At 43.8% G+C, this 23986-nt stretch overlaps 1 protein-coding gene across 1 annotated transcript in view; it reads right to left on the reverse strand.

The window, feature by feature from the left end:
- LOC147454833 (protein DAY-LENGTH-DEPENDENT DELAYED-GREENING 1, chloroplastic-like) overlaps window positions 1-23986 on the reverse strand; it is a 105264-nt gene that overhangs the window by 51217 nt on the left and 30061 nt on the right. The window contains exon 2 of the mRNA XM_086516658.1: window positions 10338-10423. Within this exon, the coding sequence (XP_086372784.1) occupies window positions 10338-10423 (86 nt within the window). The remainder of the gene's footprint in view (window positions 1-10337; window positions 10424-23986) is intronic.

Genomic DNA, 23986 nt, shown 5'->3' on the forward strand with positions numbered 1-23986 from the left:
AGCGTCAATACACAAAAAGAGTGGCAGCCATACATCGCGAGAACAAAGCAAGACAAGCAGAATATGACCGCGAGACCAAAACACGACAAGAGAAGAGCGATCAACACATGAAAGAATTCTTGCGACTCTTTTCTCAAGTTCACGCACAGATGCAAGAGATTCGGGAAAAGGAGACTCTCTCAGTCTCTTCTTCTCCAACGCATGACACACATGATTTACATGATGATGATTTGAATGCCAATGATAAGCATTATGATTTGGATGTTAATGATGAGCATGATGATTTGCATGATCAAGATGTGATTTCTTACAAGAATGATGATTTGCATAAAGATGTGATTGTTCACAAGAAGGATGATGTGTTAGTGGATACTTTCTCTAGTGAAGCTAACCTCATTGCAAAGACGATCAATTATGAAGAACCGATCTTGGCTCTCGAGCCTAGGTCCAAAGAACCCTCACTATGTGTTCGCATGATTAGTCAACACGCATTGTTCGAGTGTTTCATTCGTGATTGTTTCCTGTATTTTAGTCAACGTCTTTATGTGATCCCTTTTCCTAGGCATGACATATTGTACCTTGAGCACGTTTCACTCATGGATGAGCACGAATGTATGCGGATTATTCATGAAAAGCTGAGAAGTATGCATTCAAGGACGTCACATTCCATGTCTCTTTCTTGGCATGACACATTCGTAGAACGAGCACATGAAAGTATGAGCACCAAGCATGGGCATCTCCGTTGTGAATTGCCACAGTTGATTGTTTTAGATTATAAGAGAAAGATTCAATCTCATTGTTTGCGTGTGTCTGGTGAACGGTTTGGCACTCCGTCTCTTTGTTCATCTACATTGCATGCACAGTTTATTAGGACGACAAGATTTTTTCCACTCACTTTACATGGAATAGGTATGTTCATGGTTTTGTGTTGGAAATGGTTTTAGGAATTTTCAACCATGGAGATTCTTGAAGAAGAAAGAAGCATGATACTCTACGAAGTTGAAGCATTGAAGGAGCCACACAAGACTTTGTGTCACTTTCGGCGCGGCCCAAAGAAGCAAGCGTTGCAGACCTTTATGAAGTTCAAATACCGCACGACCCACACACTTAACTTAGATGCATATCCTCTGGCTGCACACACCATGACCATCAGATTCCAGTCAAATCCCATTAGTAGCATTTTTACAGTGCATAGACACTTAATATTTTTAAGTGACTTTTGTTGGAAAGTAGGTAGGGCAAATTGAGTAAGTTTATATATAAGCAAACTAGAGTTAGCACTTTCTGGCAGAAGAGGCAGCAGGAGCACACACTCAACAGGCAACTTCTCAATAGAACCCCAAGCCCTAGCGTTTTTGCTCCATAGCAACAGCCTAGCGTTTTTGGACCAAATCAGCCAGCGATTTGCACTTATAGATTCCGGCGACAGCAGAACATCAGATCAGCCTAGCGTTTTGCATTTGCACCCCAGCGACAGATTTGCAGATTTTCAGCCCTAGCGTTTTTGCATCTACTTCACGCCCTAGCGTTTTGCAGATTCTCCGCGACGGAACATCAAGAGACCCCAGCGTTTTCAGTTTTCAGCCTTTAGACACAGCAAATGAGTCCAGAACCTCGCAGATCTCACCTTCCCGCAGCAGATCCTCGCCGCACAATCAGATTCTGCAAGGTTTACAGATTCAACCCGGAAAACGCAGAGTTCAGCATCTGTGTTTTCAACGCATCGTCACCGACATAGAGTCAGAATTCAGCAGAGAAATATTTGCAAATTTCAGCCCTTAACTTTTTCAGATTTCGGCCGTCTCGTCGTCGTTCTCTTCGTCGTCGACATCGTCGGCAAGTCCAAGCATTGTAGAGATTTGTGCAATCATAAGTAGACCGCTCTCACCATAGAGAGTGGGGCCTTCAGAGGAGGGTTTTACATCTCTGGTGTCGTATTCTCTTCTCTATCTCTCAGTCTCATGCATTTCCATTCACAGTGTCCATGCACTTTGTTTGTGTCCATTGCACTCTCTCACTAAAGGAACGGAAGGCTCTCCCTTCCGTAAGAAAAAGGAACCCTTGAGCACAGTTCGGAGCACTCATCTTGAGCAAAGTTCAAACATTCATTCCGTTGCACCTTATATCCAGACGCCCCTAGGCTGGCTATGGAGAGAAAGGTAGCAAAGAAGTATTCCATTCGCAGCAGATTACTTTTCAAGCAAGGCAAGTGTGTGTGCCCATTGATGAGGATATCCGCAAACAAATTTCGCTCAAGTGTCATGATGCACCAAGTGCACAACACCCTAGCATACACTCTACTAGGGTACAGTAGAGTGTTCAACATGGTTAGCCGGTATTTCTATTGACCGCACATGAAAGCTTTTGTCAAAAAGTATGTGCGGGAATGCGCACAACGTCAGCTCAACAAAGCTGAACATCAAAGCTTGTTGGGCTGTTACATCCCTTGCAAATTCCCGCTAGTAAATGGTCAGGTGCAGCGGAATTAAAATGGTGAAGATCTAGTTTTACACTCCCACAAAAATCCTTTCCTTCTTTCCTTGCGTTAGTGAATACTTTGTACTTCAATGAATGTTCCTTTTATGTTCCCGTGAAGAGAGGGGTTGAGAGAATGCAACAGAGACGTGTAGAGGGAAAGAAAAAGAGAGAGAAGAAGAGAGCGACACCCAATAGGGTCCCAACCAACCCTCTCAAGGGCCCCCCACACCGTTACCGATGTGGTATTTGCTTTAGGTTGCGTAAATGGAATGTATACACAATGCAATACCTCACTGCACTCTACCGACTCGATTAGGGAATGTCGCCACAGTAACTCCTCAAGACGAGGCACCTCCGGGGCTGATTCGATGCACCTTGGATCCTTCTCGATGTGAAAATTGCGGATGACCACCACGGGCTGATTTGCACTTCCGATGTGAGAAGGATGATGGGCTGAAAACGCAGATCTTGACGAGGCCGATGATGGACAGCAATGGAGGACTCAATTTCGGCGAGGGAATTGCCGAGAGGAGGGATCAATGGCTGCCGAAGTACTAGACCGCATCCGTCAATGGGAACCGCTACGGATCTCTTGCACACCCGGCGAGGGATGGGCTGAAAAACCAGGGCTGATCTGCTACTGTTGAAACGCTTGGGCTGGAAGCAATAAACGCTGGCTGTTTTTGCTGCTGTCCTAAAAACGCCAGGGGCTGAAACTAAAAAACGCTGGCTGTTGCTGCCTTCCCAAAACGCTAGGGCTTATTGCTTGAAAAACGCTGGTTGAATTAGCTTCTTCCTCCAAAACGCTGGCTGAAGTTGCAGTCTTGTGAATGAATTTAGCGTTAGCTCCTTGGGTCCCTTTAGGAGAAGAAAAGGCCTTAAGTATTACTTAGGCCTTAGGTAGGGCAACTGTCCACCAGTTTTCCCAACAAATAAATCATAAAATGATTTATTAAAAATTGGTCCAAACTTGGTGAGATGGTCGCACATCTGCCCACCTGGGAATCCAATCGAGGCGCGGTCTGGCACGTCGGATTCCTCTAACCTAGAACTACATGCTCGTCATGCCAGATGCCCACCGTAGTGTAATAACATCTATCAAAACGCGTACACAAACCATTTATGCAAGAGGGTTTCAAACTGGAAAACCTAATCTAATGGATTTGTCCGAACATGCAGGTCCTGCAAACAGGCTCACAAAATTGCCGATACTAATCCTCCTAGGATTCTAGACATCCCTATCTAGGAAGAAGTGGAAAACTGGCTCTGGAAGTCGATAAAGTATGTCCACGTGGCACACAGAGCCATATGCACTAGAGAAAGTCACAGATTGCCAAGCTTGAGAGAAAGTCAAAGATTGCCTAGCTCCAGATTTCTTGTATGATATGGAGGAAATGCTCAAATTGCTAAGGATAGTATGAGGATAGCTCGTGATCGAATTACTACTTATGCTAATCAAAGGAGGTCTCCAAGGACTCTAGATGTGGGACAATGGGTCTGTTTGAAGATACCCAAAGATTACAAGACCATGTGAACTGGAAGCATTGTAAGCTTTCAACTATATATTTGTGGTCCATTCTTGATTTCAAAGAAAATTGGCCAAGTTGCGTATAAGTTGGCTCTTTCTTCGGATGTTAGTGTACATCCACTATCTTGTAATGGAATTGGCCTATTAACTTAAGAGTAGCGGAAATTAATGAGGGTACTTTTGAGAAATTACTTTGTGAGCATAGCGGGTGATCATAATTGAAGATAGCAACATAAACATAGCAATTAGTTAACTTGGCATGAACAATACTTTTGCAAGAGAGAGAATTTAGAGAACATGACAACAGTTGAGGACCGGATTGATGTGGAGCCGGTCCCCCCTCCAATAGGTATTTGTATTATGATTTCTCCTATCAAAGAGACTTGTTACAATACAATCTTTGTGTTCCTTGTGACCTAGGTGATGCAATGAAGATGGAAAGCTTCATGCATCACGAGCATAACATAAACTTTGAAGAAAGCATTAACTATTCCAAGCATGAGTCCCAACACCTCAAACACCTTCGAAGGTGGAGAGAGCTAGCAAGGAATGAGGTTAGGGAAGAGGAAGAAGAAACATTTCATAGGAGAAAGAATTAGTTCCTCACTTATCATCACTCTTCTTGCTAGCATACATAATAGCTTAGTAGTGAAGATGGAGAAGATGGCAAGCTTAAGCATCGAAGCATGGCGCTTGGTTGGATTTGCACTTCGTAGCCAAGAGTGTTGGTGTAGGCTCTCAACCTCTCTACTTTCTTGGAGAAGGAGAGGGAGGGGAGCTCTTGCACTTTGCACTTCACACAATAAGAGTGTGTGTGAGTGTGTGTGGGAGAGTGTACCCCCTAAGCAAGCCCCCTACTAGCTTTGGTCGACCCCCCCTTGTAGCTCATGCTTGTAGCTCATTGGACCCCTCCAGGCCTACCCAATCATAAGCAGGAGTCATAGCAAGCATCAATGGTAGTCTTGGGACAAGTGTCCCCCTTTCCCCTTTGAGAGACAGGACTTGATAAATGCTAAAACAATTAATTAAATCTTCTAAATTATCAATGAACCCCTTGGGTGGCCAATCAATAGGCTTCAGGCACACCATGAGGGCAACATGAGGAGAAGCTTGACAAGTGTCCCTATTGCTTTCTTTGTACTAGGCATGCCTTGTGTGAGTGTGTGTGTGCTCTCTCATCTCCCATCATGTAGTGCTCGCCCCCTCCTTGTAGGTATTGGCATTGACTTTTGCACACCTCAAGCCACTCAACCTTGGGCCTCGTTCTCACCACAAGCTTGGCCCTTAAGCCCCTCAAGCTTGGGCTGGGTTCTTACTTCAAGTACAGCCCTAGCATCACAAGCATGACAAGTATTTTAATCATCAAGCATCTCAAGCATCTCAGTCATTAGGCACCTTAAGCATCTCAAGCACCTTAGTCATCAAGCACGACAAGCCTCTCAAGCACCTTAAGCTTTGGCTGGGTTCCCATCTCAAGCTCAGCCCTAGCTTACCTAAGGTCAAAGGACTTTTACACTAATTATTGGATGTCTTCAATGAAGCTAACCCTAAGGTCTTATGCTCTATTGGGTAGCCTTGCTCTTTGATAGACCATCTCTCATTTGGGCCCCTTTACCATTGGCCCCGTGTTGAGATAGATCTATAAGCACACGTTTATATCTTAATCCTTGTTCCCGTTTGGTCTCCCACAGTAAATGATCAGTTTAATATGAGAAAATCATTTGGGTTAATTAGACATTACCTCTCTTGAAATCATAGTCGTCGTCGACTATGAGGTAGACGAGATAAAGCCTTAGTCATTAGTCAATCTTTCTTAGCGGGTAAAGGATCCCTTTCTACCCTACAACATCTTTCTAAGATAGATGACTAATCCATTTGGTGCTTGGCAGACATAGCTGCCGCAAGTGTGTCTGCTCTTTAGTCCATTTCATTCTCTCAAAGTAGAGTGACAAATTCTACTTGGTGTTTGAGAGACGTCGTTATCACAAACATGATTCTAAGCATGCATACTATTTAAATTTGTGCACAATTAAAAAGAGAACTAGTCTTGTGACACAAATCAATCATGGTCACGATGCCATTGGGGTCGTCGTTGATCAACTCACGAAGATGGTGCGATTTCTCCCTATACGTTCCACCATAAAGAGCCACGAGTTAGCTCAGCTCTTTGTGGAACATTTATACAAATTATTGGTTTGCCCGAAGAAATCATGAGTGATCGTGATTTAAAATTTATAGGCAATTTCTGGCAAACAGCCTTCCACAAATTGGAGACCCGTTTGTGCTTGTTGTCACAAGACGGGCACCACGTGCCAGTAGAAAAGAACAGACTGAACAAACTTTTAACACTTCAATAACAACTGAAATGAAAGAGAGAGAGAGGACACGCGACATCGAGCAGCGGAATTCCACCCCAGAGAGTATTGGCCCCAAACCTCGACGGCCCTTTCGGTATTTCTTTATATTGCATCAACACAGTACAAGCCGGTACTCCAGGCTCTGCACCTTCTCCACGAAGCATGCCAAAGAATGAGCCCTAACCTCATATTTAAAGGCTCTAGGCCTAAAAAGCAATTACAGTAAAAAGCCTTCAAAACTCAAAAGCTTTTGGTCCAAAAAGCAATGCCAAAAGCTGCCAGCATAAATCACCGAAATCCGTATAGCCTGCCACGTCATCAGCCAACGCAAAACGCGAAAATTCGTACAGTCTGCCACGTCATCATGCCATCGCAATTTTCGGAAAAACCTGCCACGTCATCATTTCCACATAATTCCCTTTAGTCTGTGTGTGTGGGTCCTGCTTTATTTTAATCCTTTATGTCACATGGGGACCCATCAGACGGGGTCCCCACAAGTTGGTAGGACTTCTTCTTCTGTTACTTGTTCTTCTTAGGGTTTACGCCCCTCGGCCAGCATCTGCAAGCTGGCTCCATTCTTTAGGGCTTTGACATGTCAGCAGTTTGTTACATCTCCCCTTCTTGAAAGAGAGTAATCGTCCGCAATTACAGCATATCTGCAAAACAACTCGGGTTAGCTCAAAAATTTCCGTAGGACATTCCGAGGGACAATCAGTTTGCTCTTTTTGTTAAGGAGTTAGCTTCTCTTTCGGCTCTTTTGATCAAGGAGTTAGTTCTCCTTTCGACTCTTTTGATCAAGGAGGTAGCTTCTTCTTTCGTCTAGATCAGAACTCTTGATATTCCGGCGTAGTAAAAATAGCCATCACACCCAGACCGTACTGATCTTCCACAGGTATCTTGATGCACTAAAATTACATACCCAGGCAATCTCATCCAATTAGGAATTATCAGTGGTTGGCACATCACAATGCAACTGCCCATATGCATGTTACAAGACACAACAAACAGCGCCGTTGAGCACTCCGCCGAGACAAACGGTCTACGGTATGAAGCTACTCAACGACTACCTCGTCACTCCCCCCGCAAATAACCTAAAAAGGTCCGGGCCATGAGCTCAGAGGACTGTACAACCAAACGTTCGCCAAACCACAGTTTGCGTCACTCGGAGGTTCAAGCATACAACCAAACGCTCCCCAGGCATCGGCCTACGTCGTTCCGAGGTTCAAACAATATCAAGACAATATTTCTCACTTCTCCACAAATCACCAATCAATGCAACTAGTATTGAAACCAGAGTCAAACATTTCAAATCCACGCCAAGACAGGTTTAAAACAGATTGCATCCATTTCAAACAAAGATAGCATACAGATAGCATCAGAGATAGCAACAGCCTTCTTGTAACAAGGCGTCTTGTTGACGTTGTGTCAGACGAGGCCATTGAGGTTGGTTTTCACGGGATTCCCGAGAATTAGTTTGTTGTTGCAGGGAGTTCTAGTTAGTGGCCGATGGTTCTTCTGTGGTAAACTCCTTCCTTTCATGAGCTTGTAGCCGACCGCGGCATGGTCCATAACCTCTTGCATGCTAGAGACTTGCTTGGAGAGACAATATTCTTACAATCGTGATAGTAGTCCAATGGTGTAGCGCTCGCACTGGTCCTCCAAGGGAATGAACTTAGAGAAGGACACCGGAAGATACACGTCGAGAAACCTTTGGTTATAGTCGTCCATGGTTTCGGTGGTAAGCATTTTCAAGTTACCCCACTCTGCCAAAATCCGGACTTCAAACATCGAAGTCATGTAACGACGTGCAAAAATTGTCTTGAAAGCTTGCAAGGTCCTTGGAGCATGCGGTTGTGTCGCGATTGAACTCCACCATTGCATAGCATTATCTTTAAGAAATCTTGTTGCTCGAGAAATCTTCGATTCTTCTGTATAGTTCCCTAAAGCATAGATGTTGTCGAATTGCTGTAGGAACTGCAATGCTTTCTTGAGATCTTTCACCCCGGAAAAAGTGAAAAATTTGACTGTCGTGCCGCCATCTTTAAAATCTTTGGGTTGGTTAGGCGCATATCCCGGGTATGGATAATAAGGGTAAAAGTGGGCTCCAACCATTGTAGCCTGGTGGTGGTGGAGGGGGGGGGCAATGGCGGTGGCAAAGGCAGTTGCACCGGATCACGGTCAAATGGCTGCACCATATTCTTGAAAACTCCCCCGATCGGAACAGACGGCTAAGAAGGTTGCCGGTTGGAAGCTCTCGTACTTTCTGGTGCCGAAGGAGGAGGTACCACTTGTGGCATCAGAGGGGGTAACATCTGTATGGCTTGGGTGGGTGAATTGATACAATGAGCTCAAGGTGGTTTGAAGCTTGGAAAAACCATGGCTATACACAGTAGGTAGAGAGAGAGAGAGAGAGAGAGAGAGAGAGAGAGAGAGAGAGAGAGAAACTCACATTTATTAGACCATAGTGTACATACAATATATTTACAGCATATATTATTATTCATATACAAAAGGAAGTGTTTATATACAAAAGGTCTCACAACCAGTATCCGGCAGCTCATATCTCCAGGTGCCTTTTCAAAAGGCTACACACATATATGTAATATGTGTCACATCAAAAGATGAACTAGGTGTCGAAGGAGTTCCCATGCCCACCTTTCAACCCTCCCCTTGGGCAATGTCATACATAATGAAGACCCAACTATCCACACAGAATGACATTATCCACACAGGATGACAAGATCTATCCACACAGGATGAAAATACCTCCCCTTGAACTAGAGGGAGTAGAAACGGATCTTCAAAGTACATCTGTAACGAAAGAAATTTCTCCTTCATCCTCAGTTTCTTCTTCTTGGACTATATGTGCTGCTCCTCTCACTGATAGCAATGAGAGTACCTCTATCGAGGAAGATGATTTCCTCTACTCTGACTTCATCCGAACCAGCTAGAGTGCAGGAGAGCCACTCACACGCTGATATGAGCATAGGAACATCCAACCAAACGGCCAACAGCCCCTCTTTGAGAGAGAACCTCAATACAGTCACCTATTTTTTTCTCTAAATCATTTGAGATGACGAACGATGGTGCCATACTACTCGAGAGGGAGAAATCCGATAAGCTAAGCACTTTTAAACAACCAAGACACCATTCACACTTCTTCGCCTAACCTTCGAAACCCGTGACCGAGCGCCCAAGGGAGTAAGTGTGAGTGTAGGTGTGTGCGTGTAAAGGGGCTCATTTCTACTACTTAAAAATCCCCTCAGAATGCCCAAATGGTGACGTTGTTTACAAAGCAAGCTCGAAGGCAACATCTCAAAAGCTATATACAATGACTGTAAAACCAAGAGAAAAACGTCTCCTAAAAAGAGTAAAATGTGCCTTTGCAAGCTAAGGGGAGAGAGGATGGCAACAGCCATTCAAGTATGGCAAGTACCAGGTGACCCTAGCGAGGGACAAGTTCAAGCATGGCAAGTACCAAGAGACCCTAGTAAGGGGCAATTCAAGCATGGCACATACCAAACGACCCTAGTGAGGCCCAAAACCGCCATTTTCAGCCAAGGCGACCACACACACACACACACATAAGAAACTTGCCCAAAACGGCCCATTAGAGGCTCAGTTAGAAGAAGAAAGTGCAAACACTTGGCACGATGGCTTTGTATAAACACACACACACACACACAACGTGATTTTGGACTGCTTGGCTGCAAGGTCGGTCTGTACTGCCAGATACATCATCAAGTTGTCACAGATCATATAACGATGATGTTATTCTTTAATCTTGAAGGTCTTTTAGCCCTTTTGCAGATGTATATTACCATTCCTAATCATGTCCTCTCTCTCTCTCTCTCTCTCTCTCTCTCTCTCTCTCTCTCTCTCTCTCTCTCTCTCTCTCTCTCTCTCTCTCAATGGCATGCATGCACACAAAACATGCACGCACACAAAAACAAAAAAAGTTGTCATGTCCATACCTGGTCAAAAAAGGTACTATCAAAAAATCATGGGCAGTGTAAGACACTAGCCAAGGCACAGCAACCAACACTGCCACAAACTTCACCTGCAAGTGTTTGATAAGGAGATTAAATAGCAGCAACAAGAAGAAAATAAACATATTAACCATGACCTAGAATGATTCTTTCATAAGGGATCAATATAACACCAATCAACCAAGGTCCACAAACAACACTCAAAAACCAGGGTAAAAAATGACTCGGAATGAAAATAATTGTGTTTCATCAATTCTATGAAGATAAAATTGACTACAAAAAGACGATAGATTTGATTTTACAATGTGGGATGAACAAAGACCACTAAAGACTACAACGTAGAGGGCATTTTGAGGATGCTTCATAATAAATCTAAAAGAGCCAACATATTGATATCCAACATATAACCCCTAACAAAAGAATCAAAAAATTAAAATTGGGTGAAGTCAAGGAAACCAAATACGTAGGTGAAAAAATTCACATTATGTGGCATAAATATCTTGTGCATGCTTCAAAATAGCTAGCTCTCTAGTGTGAATGTGTAAAGGAAGCAGCCACAGAGAGAGAGAGAGAGAGAGAGAGAGAGAGAGAGAGAGAGAGAGAGAGAGAGAGAGAGATAACAACCCGGAGTCGATGAAAGGGAAAAAGAGGGAGGGCCGGGGGTAGATTATTACCTTAAGCCTCCGTAGGGTTGCCAATTCACCCACAAGCCACATAATAAACACCAAACTTAGATAAATGGCTAGCAAAGGATTGTTCCAACTTCTTACCCTCAAGCCCAGAATTAACAAGAATGTACAAACAATGCAGTACAAGAGACCAAATAAGAGAGACCAACCCCAAGCAACAAGAATATATAAACAATGTGGTACAAGAGACCAAATTAGACTGACCAACCCCGAGCTGACACGGCCAAGACCTAATAGACAATCTAACCCTAACCTAGGCACTACATACAAGCATATCACACCTTACAATTCCTTTAAGACCTTGGATAAGAAACAAGTACCATGGGTTTGACATGTGACCTAACAAGAATCTGAGTCAGAGCCTCTGTGAAAAGGTTCAGCACATCTTTTCTCTTTCGATACTTCAAACTAATGGTCCCGTCCAGTGCCTTTTCTTGGAGAACATATTCTCAATCTTAATATAATTGGTCAGCTCATGAAGCACCTTTTCCAAGTCATTGTTACGCAAAATAGTCATCACAATGAAGAATGGTGTTGTCACTGCCACCAGGTTCAACAAAAGAACAAGCCAATCTTATATCCCAGGTAGCCGCATTAATTGATATGGGATCCATAGATAAACCAAAACAAGTCAAGATCTGTGCAAATTTGCAATTTTTGAGAATCTTATCTTATGGTACCTCTTTTGCTTAGGCCAGCAATAGAAATCTACGATTTGGATTAGTGAAGCTCTCACTCTCATGCAACTCAAGATGAAGAAACAAGAGCTACAAAAGGTAGGAGAAGCACGGGCTGCAGCTAAATGGGCCGTCTACCGTGGTGGTAGAGCCATCATTGAGGAGTTTTGGGCACAAAAAGCCCCCTAGCGTCCTCTTGTATCCTCCCCCTCTTTTCATAGTAGCCACCTCAATCTCATAAGTGATCTCATAAGTGACATGTGTCGCAATTTTGTTGTAAATTCCTTTAACCATCTCCCCCCCCCCTCCTCCTTTTGCCACACTTGCCTTTGCCGTTTGTAAAATCTGATACCCTCTTCGTCAGAAGAGTGCTTTTATTTGCCCCATTTTCTCGATCCCATGGGTCATTACTGACCTTCGAGGACGATAATGAATCTCAATCTCTCTCTCTCTCTCTCTCTCTCTCTCTCTCTCTCTCTCTCTCTCAAAAGGTGAGGCTTTTGACCTTTGCAATATGTAAAATTCCACCCTAGGTCAATATACAAGAAATATGGGGAAAAGCCTGAAAGATAGGCAATGACATCACGGGGGAAAACACCAAAACAACCATAGATTACATCCATGATAGGATACAGTCAATCATGAGGATGGTACAGAAGCTCGAAGTGGCCTCGGGAAGCCTACACAAATCTGCCAAATCTGGTGGAGTAGCGAAACCATCTGGTTCAGCGCTAGTAACCAAATGATATAAAGTATTTCTTGTAAAACCCTCAAGTAGCAGCTCATAAAAGCCATAGGACTAGATAGTAGATAGTAGAAAGCTCATCTCTTTATGTGGTACACCAAGATAGAATGCATATCTGCTACATAGCAAAACTGTCTAAGGTTGGAGGAATCCACTTGTCCTCCAAAACGAAAGCCAACGAAAGGTACCATGATGCGATCTCATTGACCAAACCAACTTTCCCAAGGCATCACTAATTTGACTCTCATACAACTCTGAGAACTCATTAAAATCTATAAAATTGCTGGCCTCCACCAGTGTCTGCTCCCGTAAGATATCATAGACAATATCCTCTGTCCAAGAGAGCTCATAAAGCCTCTGCAATTTGAATCTAGTCATAGGAGCTCTTTCTGGACAAGGAAAGTTGGGGCCCCTCTTGAAGGAAGCTGTAAAATGAAAATATCAAAACATAATGATAATCAAACTCCTAAGATTTACTATATTGCTATCTCCCAATAGTGCCTACAGCGAGGGACACTTGTGCTCACGCTGAAAAGAATCAACGGCCTGGTGAACTGGCCTCTCTTGGGGCACCTCAAACTAATCTCGAAAGGCCTCAGATTGTGTGTATGTGGGTCCCCTTTTATTTAATCTCTTTGGGTTATTTAGGCCCATCAAATGGAGTCCCATAAGTTGGTGGGAACTCTTCTTTAAAAAATAGGCCACTCGGCAAGGCTCTGTAAGTTGGTGAAAACTCCTTTTGCTTTTGCTCCTTCCGTTGTTGCTGCTTCTTAGGGCTTAGGCCCCTTGACGGGCGATCTGCAGGTTGACTCCGTTCTTTAGAGACTTGACACATCAGCAATTTGTGACAGATTCTCTATGGAAGAGTGGTATCACGTGACACATCCAACCCTATGTGTCCGTGGACAAGCTACCACATGACCAAGGTTCAGTTCAGTCAAGTCAGTCTAGAGTAGGAAGTGATCTTGCACTTTTGTCACAAAAATACAGAAGCGAAAACTGACAATTTATAAACTCAAGAGACTTTGGAGAGAAACAGAGAAAGCTTGACACATCATTGGGGACCAGAAGATGGGCTGGTCCCCCGCCATGAAGAGAATGTTTACAAGCACAGGAACGGGACGAAAGCCCGTCCTCTATTCCTTCTTGTCCTCCTTCTTCTGACTGAGAGAGTAGAAGAACTGCTCTCCTGACTACTAAGAGGATCTTTCCTCTTCTGTGAGATTTTGGGAAGCTCTCGTAGATGAGAGTCTATCTTCCACAAAACTCATCGGAAGCTCTCAAAAACGAGAGTCTATCTTCCGCTAACTATGTCTCTTCGGACATCATCATTCCTGCAGTCAACCCACGAAGGAAACATGCAAAACACACGCACACACGCTTGCTGTAATTTTCTGCACATAACCAGAAATTGTTACTTGAGCGCGTTCCAATGCCGAAACGGAGGTCCTTTTCGCGACGGAAATGCTCCAAACTTTGTGTGTGTGTATAGTAGGTAGAGAGGAATAGTTTCCTACTAAAGCTTTGCTGAAATTCACCCTAATCCAAGTGATTAGGGGCTGAAAACAGAGAATTTGCAGCAGCTAGTAGAGAGAGAAAAAGAGTTTTCTACTACTTTACGCGATGAACCTTCTCCCACAGCTGCCTATGACCATGAGAGGCCTTGTTCTAGGTGATGGGTGCACAAAGGCTCCACATACACCACAAGGTGCTGCTCTCAAGCTTCAATGGAGAGCTTCACTGCGTAGAGGACGTTCAACTTAGGGGGGGTAGTGCACTGCCAACCCGGCAAGAGGGGGAGGGGCTGCTCTCTTATAGCCTCCCAGAAGAGGGGGCGCTAGCATGAAGAGAGAGAGAGAGAGAGAGAGAGAGAGAGAGAGAGATTGCATGGGAAAGTGTGCCAAGTGGCACACTTACTTTAAAATTTAAAAACCATTCAACTTTTGACTTTAAAAATCCTATGCTAGTTAATGAAATGTGCAATTAAGTGCACAACTGCACACATAGATGCAACCAATTAAATTGTTAGCTGCTCCCCAGCGCAATGCCGTACCGACACTGCTCTGGCATTACCTGTTAGCACTTGTCCGGCCATTTAGTCAAGCGCAAATCATTTAAGAATATTTAACTAACTTAGCCTAAGGCCGTAAAATAATCAGGCCTTAGGGTTATTATTCTAAGGACCCCATCTCATTCATGTGCTTGCACTAGCGCGCATAATTTTCTGAGCCTGAAATCTGAGGCTACTATCTACCCCTTCATTGAAGACCCGATTTCCCAATCGCTAGGGCTTCAGGGTATTTTCTGCAAGGGTCTCCCTGAGGTGCACTGGCCCAAACTTGGGCGCACCTGAGGCCCCAGAACTACTAAATCTATTTTGATGTGCACACAACTAATTAGATAATTCTTTTCTTGTAAATAAATTAATTATTTACAAAGTTTTACTTAGTTACATCCCTCTTGGTTCTAAACAGTTGACCTCAACTGTAGAGCGTCAACATTACTGTGCAAGATGTCTGGGTAGTCCTTAAGATCGGACTCAGTCATCCACTTTGCATCTAAAGGAGTGTAATTCTTGAACTTGACTAAATAAATCTTCTTGTACTGGCACCACTGGAGGAGGTCCAACATATGGTCGGAGGAGAGTGACATGAAAAGCATTATGGATGCGCCAGTGAGAAGGCAAATCCAATCTGAAAGTCACGTCATTGACTTTATCTGTAATTTTGAAAGGACCAAAAATCTATGGGAAAGTTTGACAACTTTCCCTTTGCCGACCCGCTTTTTCAATCTAGCTTTCTCAAACCGAAGCACGACATATTGTCCTTTTTCTAGATTGAGATTCCTTCTGTGCTTGTCTGCTTTTCTCTTTTGTTGCTCTTGAGTACGAAGAATCGCTTGCTTTACTTGTTGATGGGCAATATCAATATTGCGCACAAATTCATCTGCGAAGATGTTTTCTTTGGTAACCATAATAGGAAGTAAGAGTGGCTTCCCATAAATAATTTCGAAGGGAGCTTTACCAGTTGAGGAATGTATGGTATTATTATACGCAAACTCAACGATTGGTAAGTACCGTTCCCATTCGGATTGTCGTTCCGAAACATAGCACTTGAGGAGATCTAAAACAATGGCATTAGCGATTTCGTTTTGACCATCTGTTTGAGGATGATAAGCTGATGAAAAGTCAAGCTCAGTTCCCAAGTTTTCAAACAATGCCTGCCAAAATAGACTAGTCATGCGGGGATCTCTATCGCTGACAATAGTCTTTGGCAATCCATGGTGTTTAAAAATCTCAGCTAGAAATATTCTAGCCATGTGATCAGCTTTGATTGTCTTCTTTACTGGAAGAAAATGTGCTTGCTTACTGAATCTGTCTACTATAGTCCAGATTGCATCATTTCCATTCTTGGATCAAGAAAGATCCGTAATAAAATCCATGGCAATACTTTCCCATGGCGTGTTAGGCACAAGGAGCGGTTGAAGCTTGCCATAAACTTTATGTCTGTCATATTTTACATGTTTTGCAATGTCCGCACGGAGTGTTGGCCAAAAGAAATACCTTTCGAGGGCACTAGTGGTGGAAGCAATTCCCCGATCCCGGCATAAGGAGAATAATGTGCTTCATCCATCACCTTCTGTTGTAAGGGCTGAGCTATGCATATTGCTTGTTGACGATAGAGTTTATTATCCCTGATGGAATAAGGTGGCTTTGAGTGACCAGCTTGAAGATCTACCCAAATTGTGGCGAAGTCTGGATCTTGAGGATACATCTCGCTGAGAGATTCTAGTTTCTCATGATAAATTGTTGTTAGTGCATTGATCTTTGGACGCCTGGAGAGAGCATCTGCAACTGCATTCTTCGTTCGAGAAGTATGTAAAATCTGAAAATGGAACATTGAAAGAAAGTTGGCCCATCTCATCTGCTTTTCTCATAACTTTCTCTGTGTGAGAAAGTAGCGAAGACTTTGATGATTTATCTTGATAATAAAATCAGCTCCTAACAAATAGTGTTTCCAAATGGAAAGAGCATGAATTACTGCCATTAACTCTTTCTCGTATATGGAAACATGCAACTCTGCATCGTTAAGGCGCCGACGTTCATAGGCTATCACGTGACCCTCGTGGTTCAAAACTGCTCCTACACAATCTCCAGATGCATCGCAGTATACCTCGAAAGGTTTGCGAAGATCAGGGACGGTGAGAACAGGTCCGTGACTGAGTAGATACTTAAGCTTTTCGAAAGCTTGTTTTTGTCCAGACCCCCAATGGAATGGAATCCGCTTCTTTGTCAGGTCATGGAGGGGACGTGCTATCGCGGCAAAAGCTCAAATGAAACGCCGATAATAGAAACAGAGGCCAAAGAAACTTCGTACATCATGTACTGTAGTTGGCGTAGGCCATTCTACAACTGCTTGAATCTTATCAGGGTCCATTCTCACCTGATTGTGAGATACTATATGGCCCAAATAGTGGATTTCTTTTAGAAAGAACTCACTCTTCTTAGCATTCACAAATAATTTGTGTTTGCGTAATTCTTCAAACACTAAGGCGAGATGCTTATAGTGTTCGTCTTCTGTCTCTGAGAAGATTAAGACGTCATTAAAGAAAACGCCTGTGAAGCTTCTATATGAGTGGAAGATTCTATCCATCATTCTGTTGAATGACGCTGGTGCATTAGTGAGTCCAAAAGGCATCACTAAGAATTCATACAACCCGAAGGTTGTTCTAAATGAAGTCTTATGCACATCCTGAGGAGCTATGCGGATTTGATGATAACCGCTCTTCAAGTCTATACGACTAAACACACTTGCTCCTTGTAACTTGTCAAGAATGTCGTCAATCCGAGGGATTGGAAATCGATTCTTGATTGTGATCTTGTTTAGAGATCTATAATCTATGCACATGCGGAATGTGCCATCCTTTTTCTATACTAGCAAGATTGGTGAACAATATGGAGAAGTACTAGGCCTTATTAAGCCCTTCTCCAAAAGTTCGTTAACCTACTTGAGAATTTCCTCTTGCTGCATTAGACTAACTCAATAAGGGGGCTAATTTGGAGGAGAACTTCCGCGGATCAAATAAATTGTGTGATCCTCAGGTCGAGGAGGTGGGAGTTCATTTGGAAGTTCATCTGCAAAACAATCTTGATAACTTTCTAATAACTTAAGTCTTTTTTGCTCTAAAGAGGAAGAAAGTTGTGAAACAAACACATCTCTCTCTCTTGCAAAAATCAAGTACGCTGAAACACACTTTTTCATTTCTTTCTTGATGGCAATGTGATTGGTGATAGGAATACGCCAATCACCTTCATCTGCAAGTACAAGATACTCATTTCCTTTATGAGCAAAGTATAAGGTTTTCTGAACATAGTCCGGAATGGGATGCATCTTGTAGTGCCAAGGCATTCCCAAGATAACATCGCATCCTTCAAGTGAAGCTAGTAAGAAAGACTCTTGATCCTTGTAGTCGTCGACCTTTAGATTCAACTTCCCTATGATTGGAGTAGAGTTTGAGTTCTGCTCTTTGAAAGCGGATTGTGCTTGAATAGAAACTCCAAAACGGTTGGACTACAAGTTCAGGTCATCAGCTAGCTTGGTAGAGATGAAGTTGTCTGTACTGCCAGGGTCAAACAAAATGAGAGCCCGTTGGTTGTTGATGCTACCCCATGCTTTAAGAAGAGCTCTTTCTTTTCCATCCTTGGTTGTATTTCCCTGTACATCTGGGACTGCATTGGAAGAGGGTGGTTGTGGAGGTTTGGTAGGACAGTCACCCTTCATATGACCAACTTGTCCACACTTGAAGCATCTTCCTTCACTAATGTAAGTTCGCAACTCAGCAGGAGAGAGATATCTCCCTTTCTTGGGCTGATTTGGCTTTGCTTCTGCTTCGGAGGCCGTTCTTTTCTTCTTTTGAGAAGAAGAAGTAGAGGTAGGCTGCTCATGGAGAGCCTTCTGCTTGGCATGGTAAGTGCTTTGCTCCATCTTCCTCAGAGTACCCATGTCATGTATTCCATCAGCTATGCGGGCTGATTCCATAAGTATCTGCAAGTTACCTCGACGGTAAAGCTTCATAGCCTTTTGCAAGGCTTCATGCAATCCTTCTTCAAACTTGCGCATCTTTTTCGAATCGTCAATCTTCTTGAATGGAGTGACTTTCAAGAGAACGTCCCAAAACCTATCCACATAGCGTGGAACAGTTTCGTTCTCCGACTGTGAAAGTTGATCCCATTCTTTTTTTACCTCTTCCTCATAGTCTAGAGGAAGGAACTGTGCGTAGAACTCCTTCTTGAAAGCAGTCCAATCTTGGGGTTTATGATCTTCCAAGATAAGGGTTAACACTGCTCGCGGTGCCTTTCAGGTACATACTAACATGGCGAAGCTTGGATCTTTCTTTAAAATTCCCTTCAACAAATGCAACTTCGAAATGGCGGATGAAAGCCAACGCTTTGTCATTATCACGCCGCCCATTGTAGGTGTCGAATTTCACATCTTTGTCTCCCGACTTGAATGTTTTCTGCCTGTGGTGCTTCTTCTTATGATGCTCCTTCTTTCTATGCTTAGACTCCTTATGGACAGGAGTCTTTTCCCTTGAATGCACTTCTTGCTGCGAACGATCGTCAAGAAACATGTCTTCCGGAGCAACGATGTCATCCAAATCCTTCATGAAAGAGAACTGAGGGAAATCAGGGGGATCCTGCTCTTGAACCTTTGGGTTAAACCGCACATGACGTTCTGGAGGTTTCCTGTGCCTCTCGTGCATGCGAGAAGTTCCAATCAAAGGATCTTTCCTTGGTTCTGGCGCCTTTGGGTTCTGCGCGATTTCTCCCGACCCCATCGGCATTTTCTCCTTCCCTTTCTCAAGAGTATGGAGAATCTTTTGGACTTCTGGATGGGAGAGAGCTTTTTGCAACTCTTCCACCTGCTATTGAAGGAGAGAGAACTCTATCTCGCGTCCTCCCATTTCTGCAGTCTGCCAAGAGTCGTCAATCCCTTAAGGAAGAGAGAGATGACCTTGCTCCGATACCACTGTCACAAAAATACGGAAGCGAAAACTGACTGTTAAATGCAATTTATATACTCAAGAGACTTTGGAGAGAAAGAGAGAAAGCTTGACACATCATTAGGGACCAGAAGATGCGTTGGTCCCCCCCCCCATAAAGAGAATGTCTTTATTACTAAGGGAGAATTCTTTACAAGCACAAGAACGGGACGAAAGCCCGTCCTCTATTCCTTCTTGTCCTCCTCCTTCTTCTGACTGAGAGAGTAGAAGAACTGCTCTCCTGACTACTAAGAGGATCTTACCTCTTCTGTGAGATTTTGGAAAGCTCTCCTAGATGAGAGTCTATCTGCCACAAAACTCATCGGAAGCTCTCAAAAACGAGAGTCTATCTTCCGCTAACTATGTCTCTACGGACATGATCATTCCTGCAGTCAACCCACGAAGGAAACATGCAAAACACACGCACACACGCTTGCTGTAATTTTCTGCACATAACCAAAAATTGTTACCTGAGCGCGTTCCAATGCCAAAAAGAGGTCCTTTTCGCGACGGAAATGCTCCAAACTTTGTGTGTGTGTATAGTAGGTAGAGAGGAATAGTTTCCTACTAAAGCTTTGCTGAAATTCACCCTAATCCAAGTGATTAGGGGCTGAAAACAGAGAATTTGCAGCAGCTAGTAAAGAGAGAAAAAGAGTTTTCTACTACTTTACGCGATGAACCTTCTCCCACAGCTGCCTATGACCATGAGAGGCCTTGTTCTAGGTGACGGGTGCACAGAGGCTCCACATACACCACAAGGTGCTGCTCTCAAGCTTCAATGGAGAGCTTCACTGCGTAAAGGACGTTCAACTTAGGGGGGGTAGTGCACTGCCAACCCGGCAAGAGGGGGAGGGGCTGCTTTCTTATAGCCTCTCAGAAGAGGGGGCGCTAGCATGAAGAGAGAGAGAGAGAGAGAGAGAGAGAGATTGCATGGGAAAGTGTACCAAGTGGCACACTTACTTTAAAATTTAAAAACCATTCAACTTTTGACTTTAAAAATCCTATGCTAGTTAATGAAATGTGCAATTAAGTGCACAACTGCACACATAGATGCAACCAATTAAATTGTTAGCTGCTACCCAGCGCAATGCCGTACCGACACTGCTCTGGCATTACCTGTTCGCACTTGTCCGGCCATTTGGTCCAGCGCAAATCATTTAAGAATATTTAACTAACTTAGCCTAAGGCCGTAAAATAATCAGGCCTTAGGGTTATTATTCTAAGGACCCCATCTCATTCCTGTGCTTGCACTAGCGCGCGTAATTTTCTGAGCCTGAAATCTGAGGCTACTATCTACCTCTTCATTGAAGACCCGATTTCCCAATCGCTAGGGCTTCAGGGTATTTTCTGCTAGGGTCTCCCTGAGGTGCACTGGCCCAAACTTGGGCGCACCTGAGGCCCTAGAACTGCTAAATCTATTCTGATGTGCACACAACTAATTAGATAATTCTTTTCTTGTAAATAAATTAATTATTTACAAAGTTTTACTTAGTTACATCCCTCTTGGTTCTAAACAGTTGAAGGTCAACTGTAGAGCGTCAACATAACTGTGCAAGATATCTGGGTAGTCCTTAAGATCGGACTCAATCATCCACTTTGCATCTAAAGGAGTGTAATTCTTGAACTTGACTAAATACTTTCGATGTAGACTCCCCGACTTGAGTTGTCTCTCCGAGTGATGTATTATCTGTTTAGGTTGAAGGATTTCCTCAGTCTCTTCCACTTCTGGAGGATCTTCTTGTACTGGCACCACTGGAGGAGGTCCAACATATGGTCGGAGGAGACTGACATGAAAAGCATTATGGATGCGCCAGTGAGAAGGCAAATCCAATCTGAAAGTCACGTCATTGACTTTATCTGTAATTTTGAAAGGACCAAAAATCTATGGGAAAGTTTGACAACTTTCCCTTTGCCGACCCGCTTTTTCAATCTAGCTTTCTCAAACCGAAGCACGACATATTGTCCTTTTTCTAGATTGAGATTCCTTCTGTGCTTGTCTGCTTTTCTCTTTTGTTGCTCTTGAGTACGAAGAATCGCTTGCTTTACTTGTTGATGGGCAATATCAATATTGCGCACAAATTCATATGCGAAGATGTTTTCTTTGGTAACCATAATAGGAAGTAAGAGTGGCTTTCCATAAATAATTTCGAAGGGAGCTTTACCAGTTGAGGAATGTATGGTATTATTATACGCAAACTCAACGATTGGTAAGTACCGTTCCCATTCGGATTGTCATTCCGAAACATAGCACTTGAGGAGATCTAAAACAGTGGCATTAGCGATTTCGCTTTGACCATCTGTTTGAGGATGATAAGCTGATGAAAAGTCAAGCTGAGTTCCCATGTTTTCAAACAATGCTTGCCAAAATAGACTAGTCATGCGGGGATCTCTATCGCTGACAATAGTCTTTGGCAATCCATGGTGTTTAAAAATCTGAGCTAGAAATATTCTAGCCATGTGATCAGCTTTGATCGTCTTCTTTACTGGAAGAAAATGTGCTTGCTTACTGAATCTGTCTACTATAGTCCAGATTGCATCATTTCCATTCTTGGATCGAGGAAGATCCGTAATAAAATCCATGGCAATACTTTCCCATGGCGTGTTAGGCACAAGGAGCGGCTGAAGCTTGCCATAAACTTTATGTCTGTCATATTTTACTTTTTGGCAGACTAAACACTCACGTACATGTTTTTCAATGTCCGCACGGAGTGTTGGCCAAAAGAAATACCTTTCGAGGGCACTAGTGGTGGAAGCAATTCCCCAATTCCCCGATCAGAGTGCATGGTCATTCGCATACAGGTGAAACCGGCATGTACTTTCCAAAAAGGGCGGTAGACCTTAGACTTAAACCTTATTTGCTTTCACCCATTTAATTTGTCGCCCACTTTACCTGTACTTACAAGACACAACAAAGGGGAAAGGGATACAGGCTGCTAGATTGCACCTGTATGAGAAGACCGACACCAGATTGGCCCCTAAATAGGCGCCCCTTTCGGTATTTCTTTATTCTTTATAAGAAGGAATAAACGTTGTGGTTCCCTACAACCTGCCCCGCACAACCTTGGCGGAATTTCAACTGTTCTGGCCCGATTTCGGCAGCATAAATGTACTAGGACCCTTCACAGTCAGTATTCCCACGCATTGGATGACTTTCCTTACGCATACGGACACTTTGCAAAACCTGGCGAGAATCTGCAGCATGCTGAATTCTTTGTTTTCTGCCCCGAAAATACTCCAGATCACCTGTAGAGCGGTCCCCTCGCGTCCCCGAACCTTCTGGGGGTATTAGGGTCCGTTTAGGGCCAAAACCCTAAACCTGAAAAATACACAGCAGGCTGTAATTCACTATTTCGGGCTCCGTGTTGCATGTCGATCTCATCCGTAGCGAGTCCTCGAGCTCCCGCACCTGTAGGGCTACTTGCCCTTTGAATCGGACGAGATTTCGCAGATGAAACCTCTCCGAATCACCTGTACCTACGGGGGATTAGCCGCTAGCTAATCCAGTACCTGTGCAAGAGGCTCTTGCCTCGGCAATCGCGCATGAACCCACACAACTGTACATTGGTCAATTGAAAGGCCCACTAGAGGGGCATAACATACTGCCATAGGGGAGAGAGAGGGCAGTGCGTAGAGTGCAGGGCATCACTCCTGGCACCGCACTGTACATAAGAGGGGAACGAAGCACTCCATAGCTCTCAACCTGTGAGACAGAAGCTTGAAAATGAGCCTCCCTTCTCTAAAATCAGCGCCACTTCTTCCTGCATGAGGAAAGTGCACAGAAATGTGCCACTTGGCACATTTACAGGCTATTTCCCGTTTCGGGATTGCCGCCTAAAAATCTCCCGACCGGTTGCCCAGTTGACTTCATGGCAGAGTAATAAAATGTTCCCCTTGTCATTCCGGAGGTAATGACGCGAACACATTTTCAAGTCCCAAAATAGCAGTTCCCTAAATTTTAGGAGATGCTGCCATTGTATCTTTCTAGGTCATCTGACCCTCTTTGTACACTGCAACCACACCAAGAACTGAAATGTAGCCTCTGTAGCAAAGGATTCCACTTTGGCTAGTCAATGACCCCACTTTGGCTAAACATAGTCCTTGTCCAACCTTAGTGCTCTCTTGCCCTCATGCCTGGACTCCCTCTGAATAATTCCACACTAGCCAGGCAATGCAAGGCAGTTAGATTTCCCGAGGGGTGTTTCCAAAAAGAGAAATTGAATAAATAATAAGAAAGAAATCAATAAAAAGGGTAGATAGTAGTCACACGCTGGTGACATACCCATAGTTACCGGGGAACGCGTTCCGCAGGCCCTAGAAGGCCGGAACGCCGTTCCCTCCCCCTCTGCCAAGCTGGAACGCCCCGGAACGTTTTGCCGTTCCGGGTGACCACCTGATCAGAACGGCCTCGGAACGGCCCGGAACGGCCAACTCTCAAAAATGGGAAGAAATAGGCAATTTTTTGCAAATTTGCAATGAACATTA

The sequence above is a fragment of the Adiantum capillus-veneris genome, chromosome 7, assembly GCF_014529385.1.
Source record: "Adiantum capillus-veneris isolate H3 chromosome 7, ASM1452938v2, whole genome shotgun sequence".
NCBI lineage: Eukaryota > Viridiplantae > Streptophyta > Polypodiopsida > Polypodiales > Pteridaceae > Adiantum > Adiantum capillus-veneris.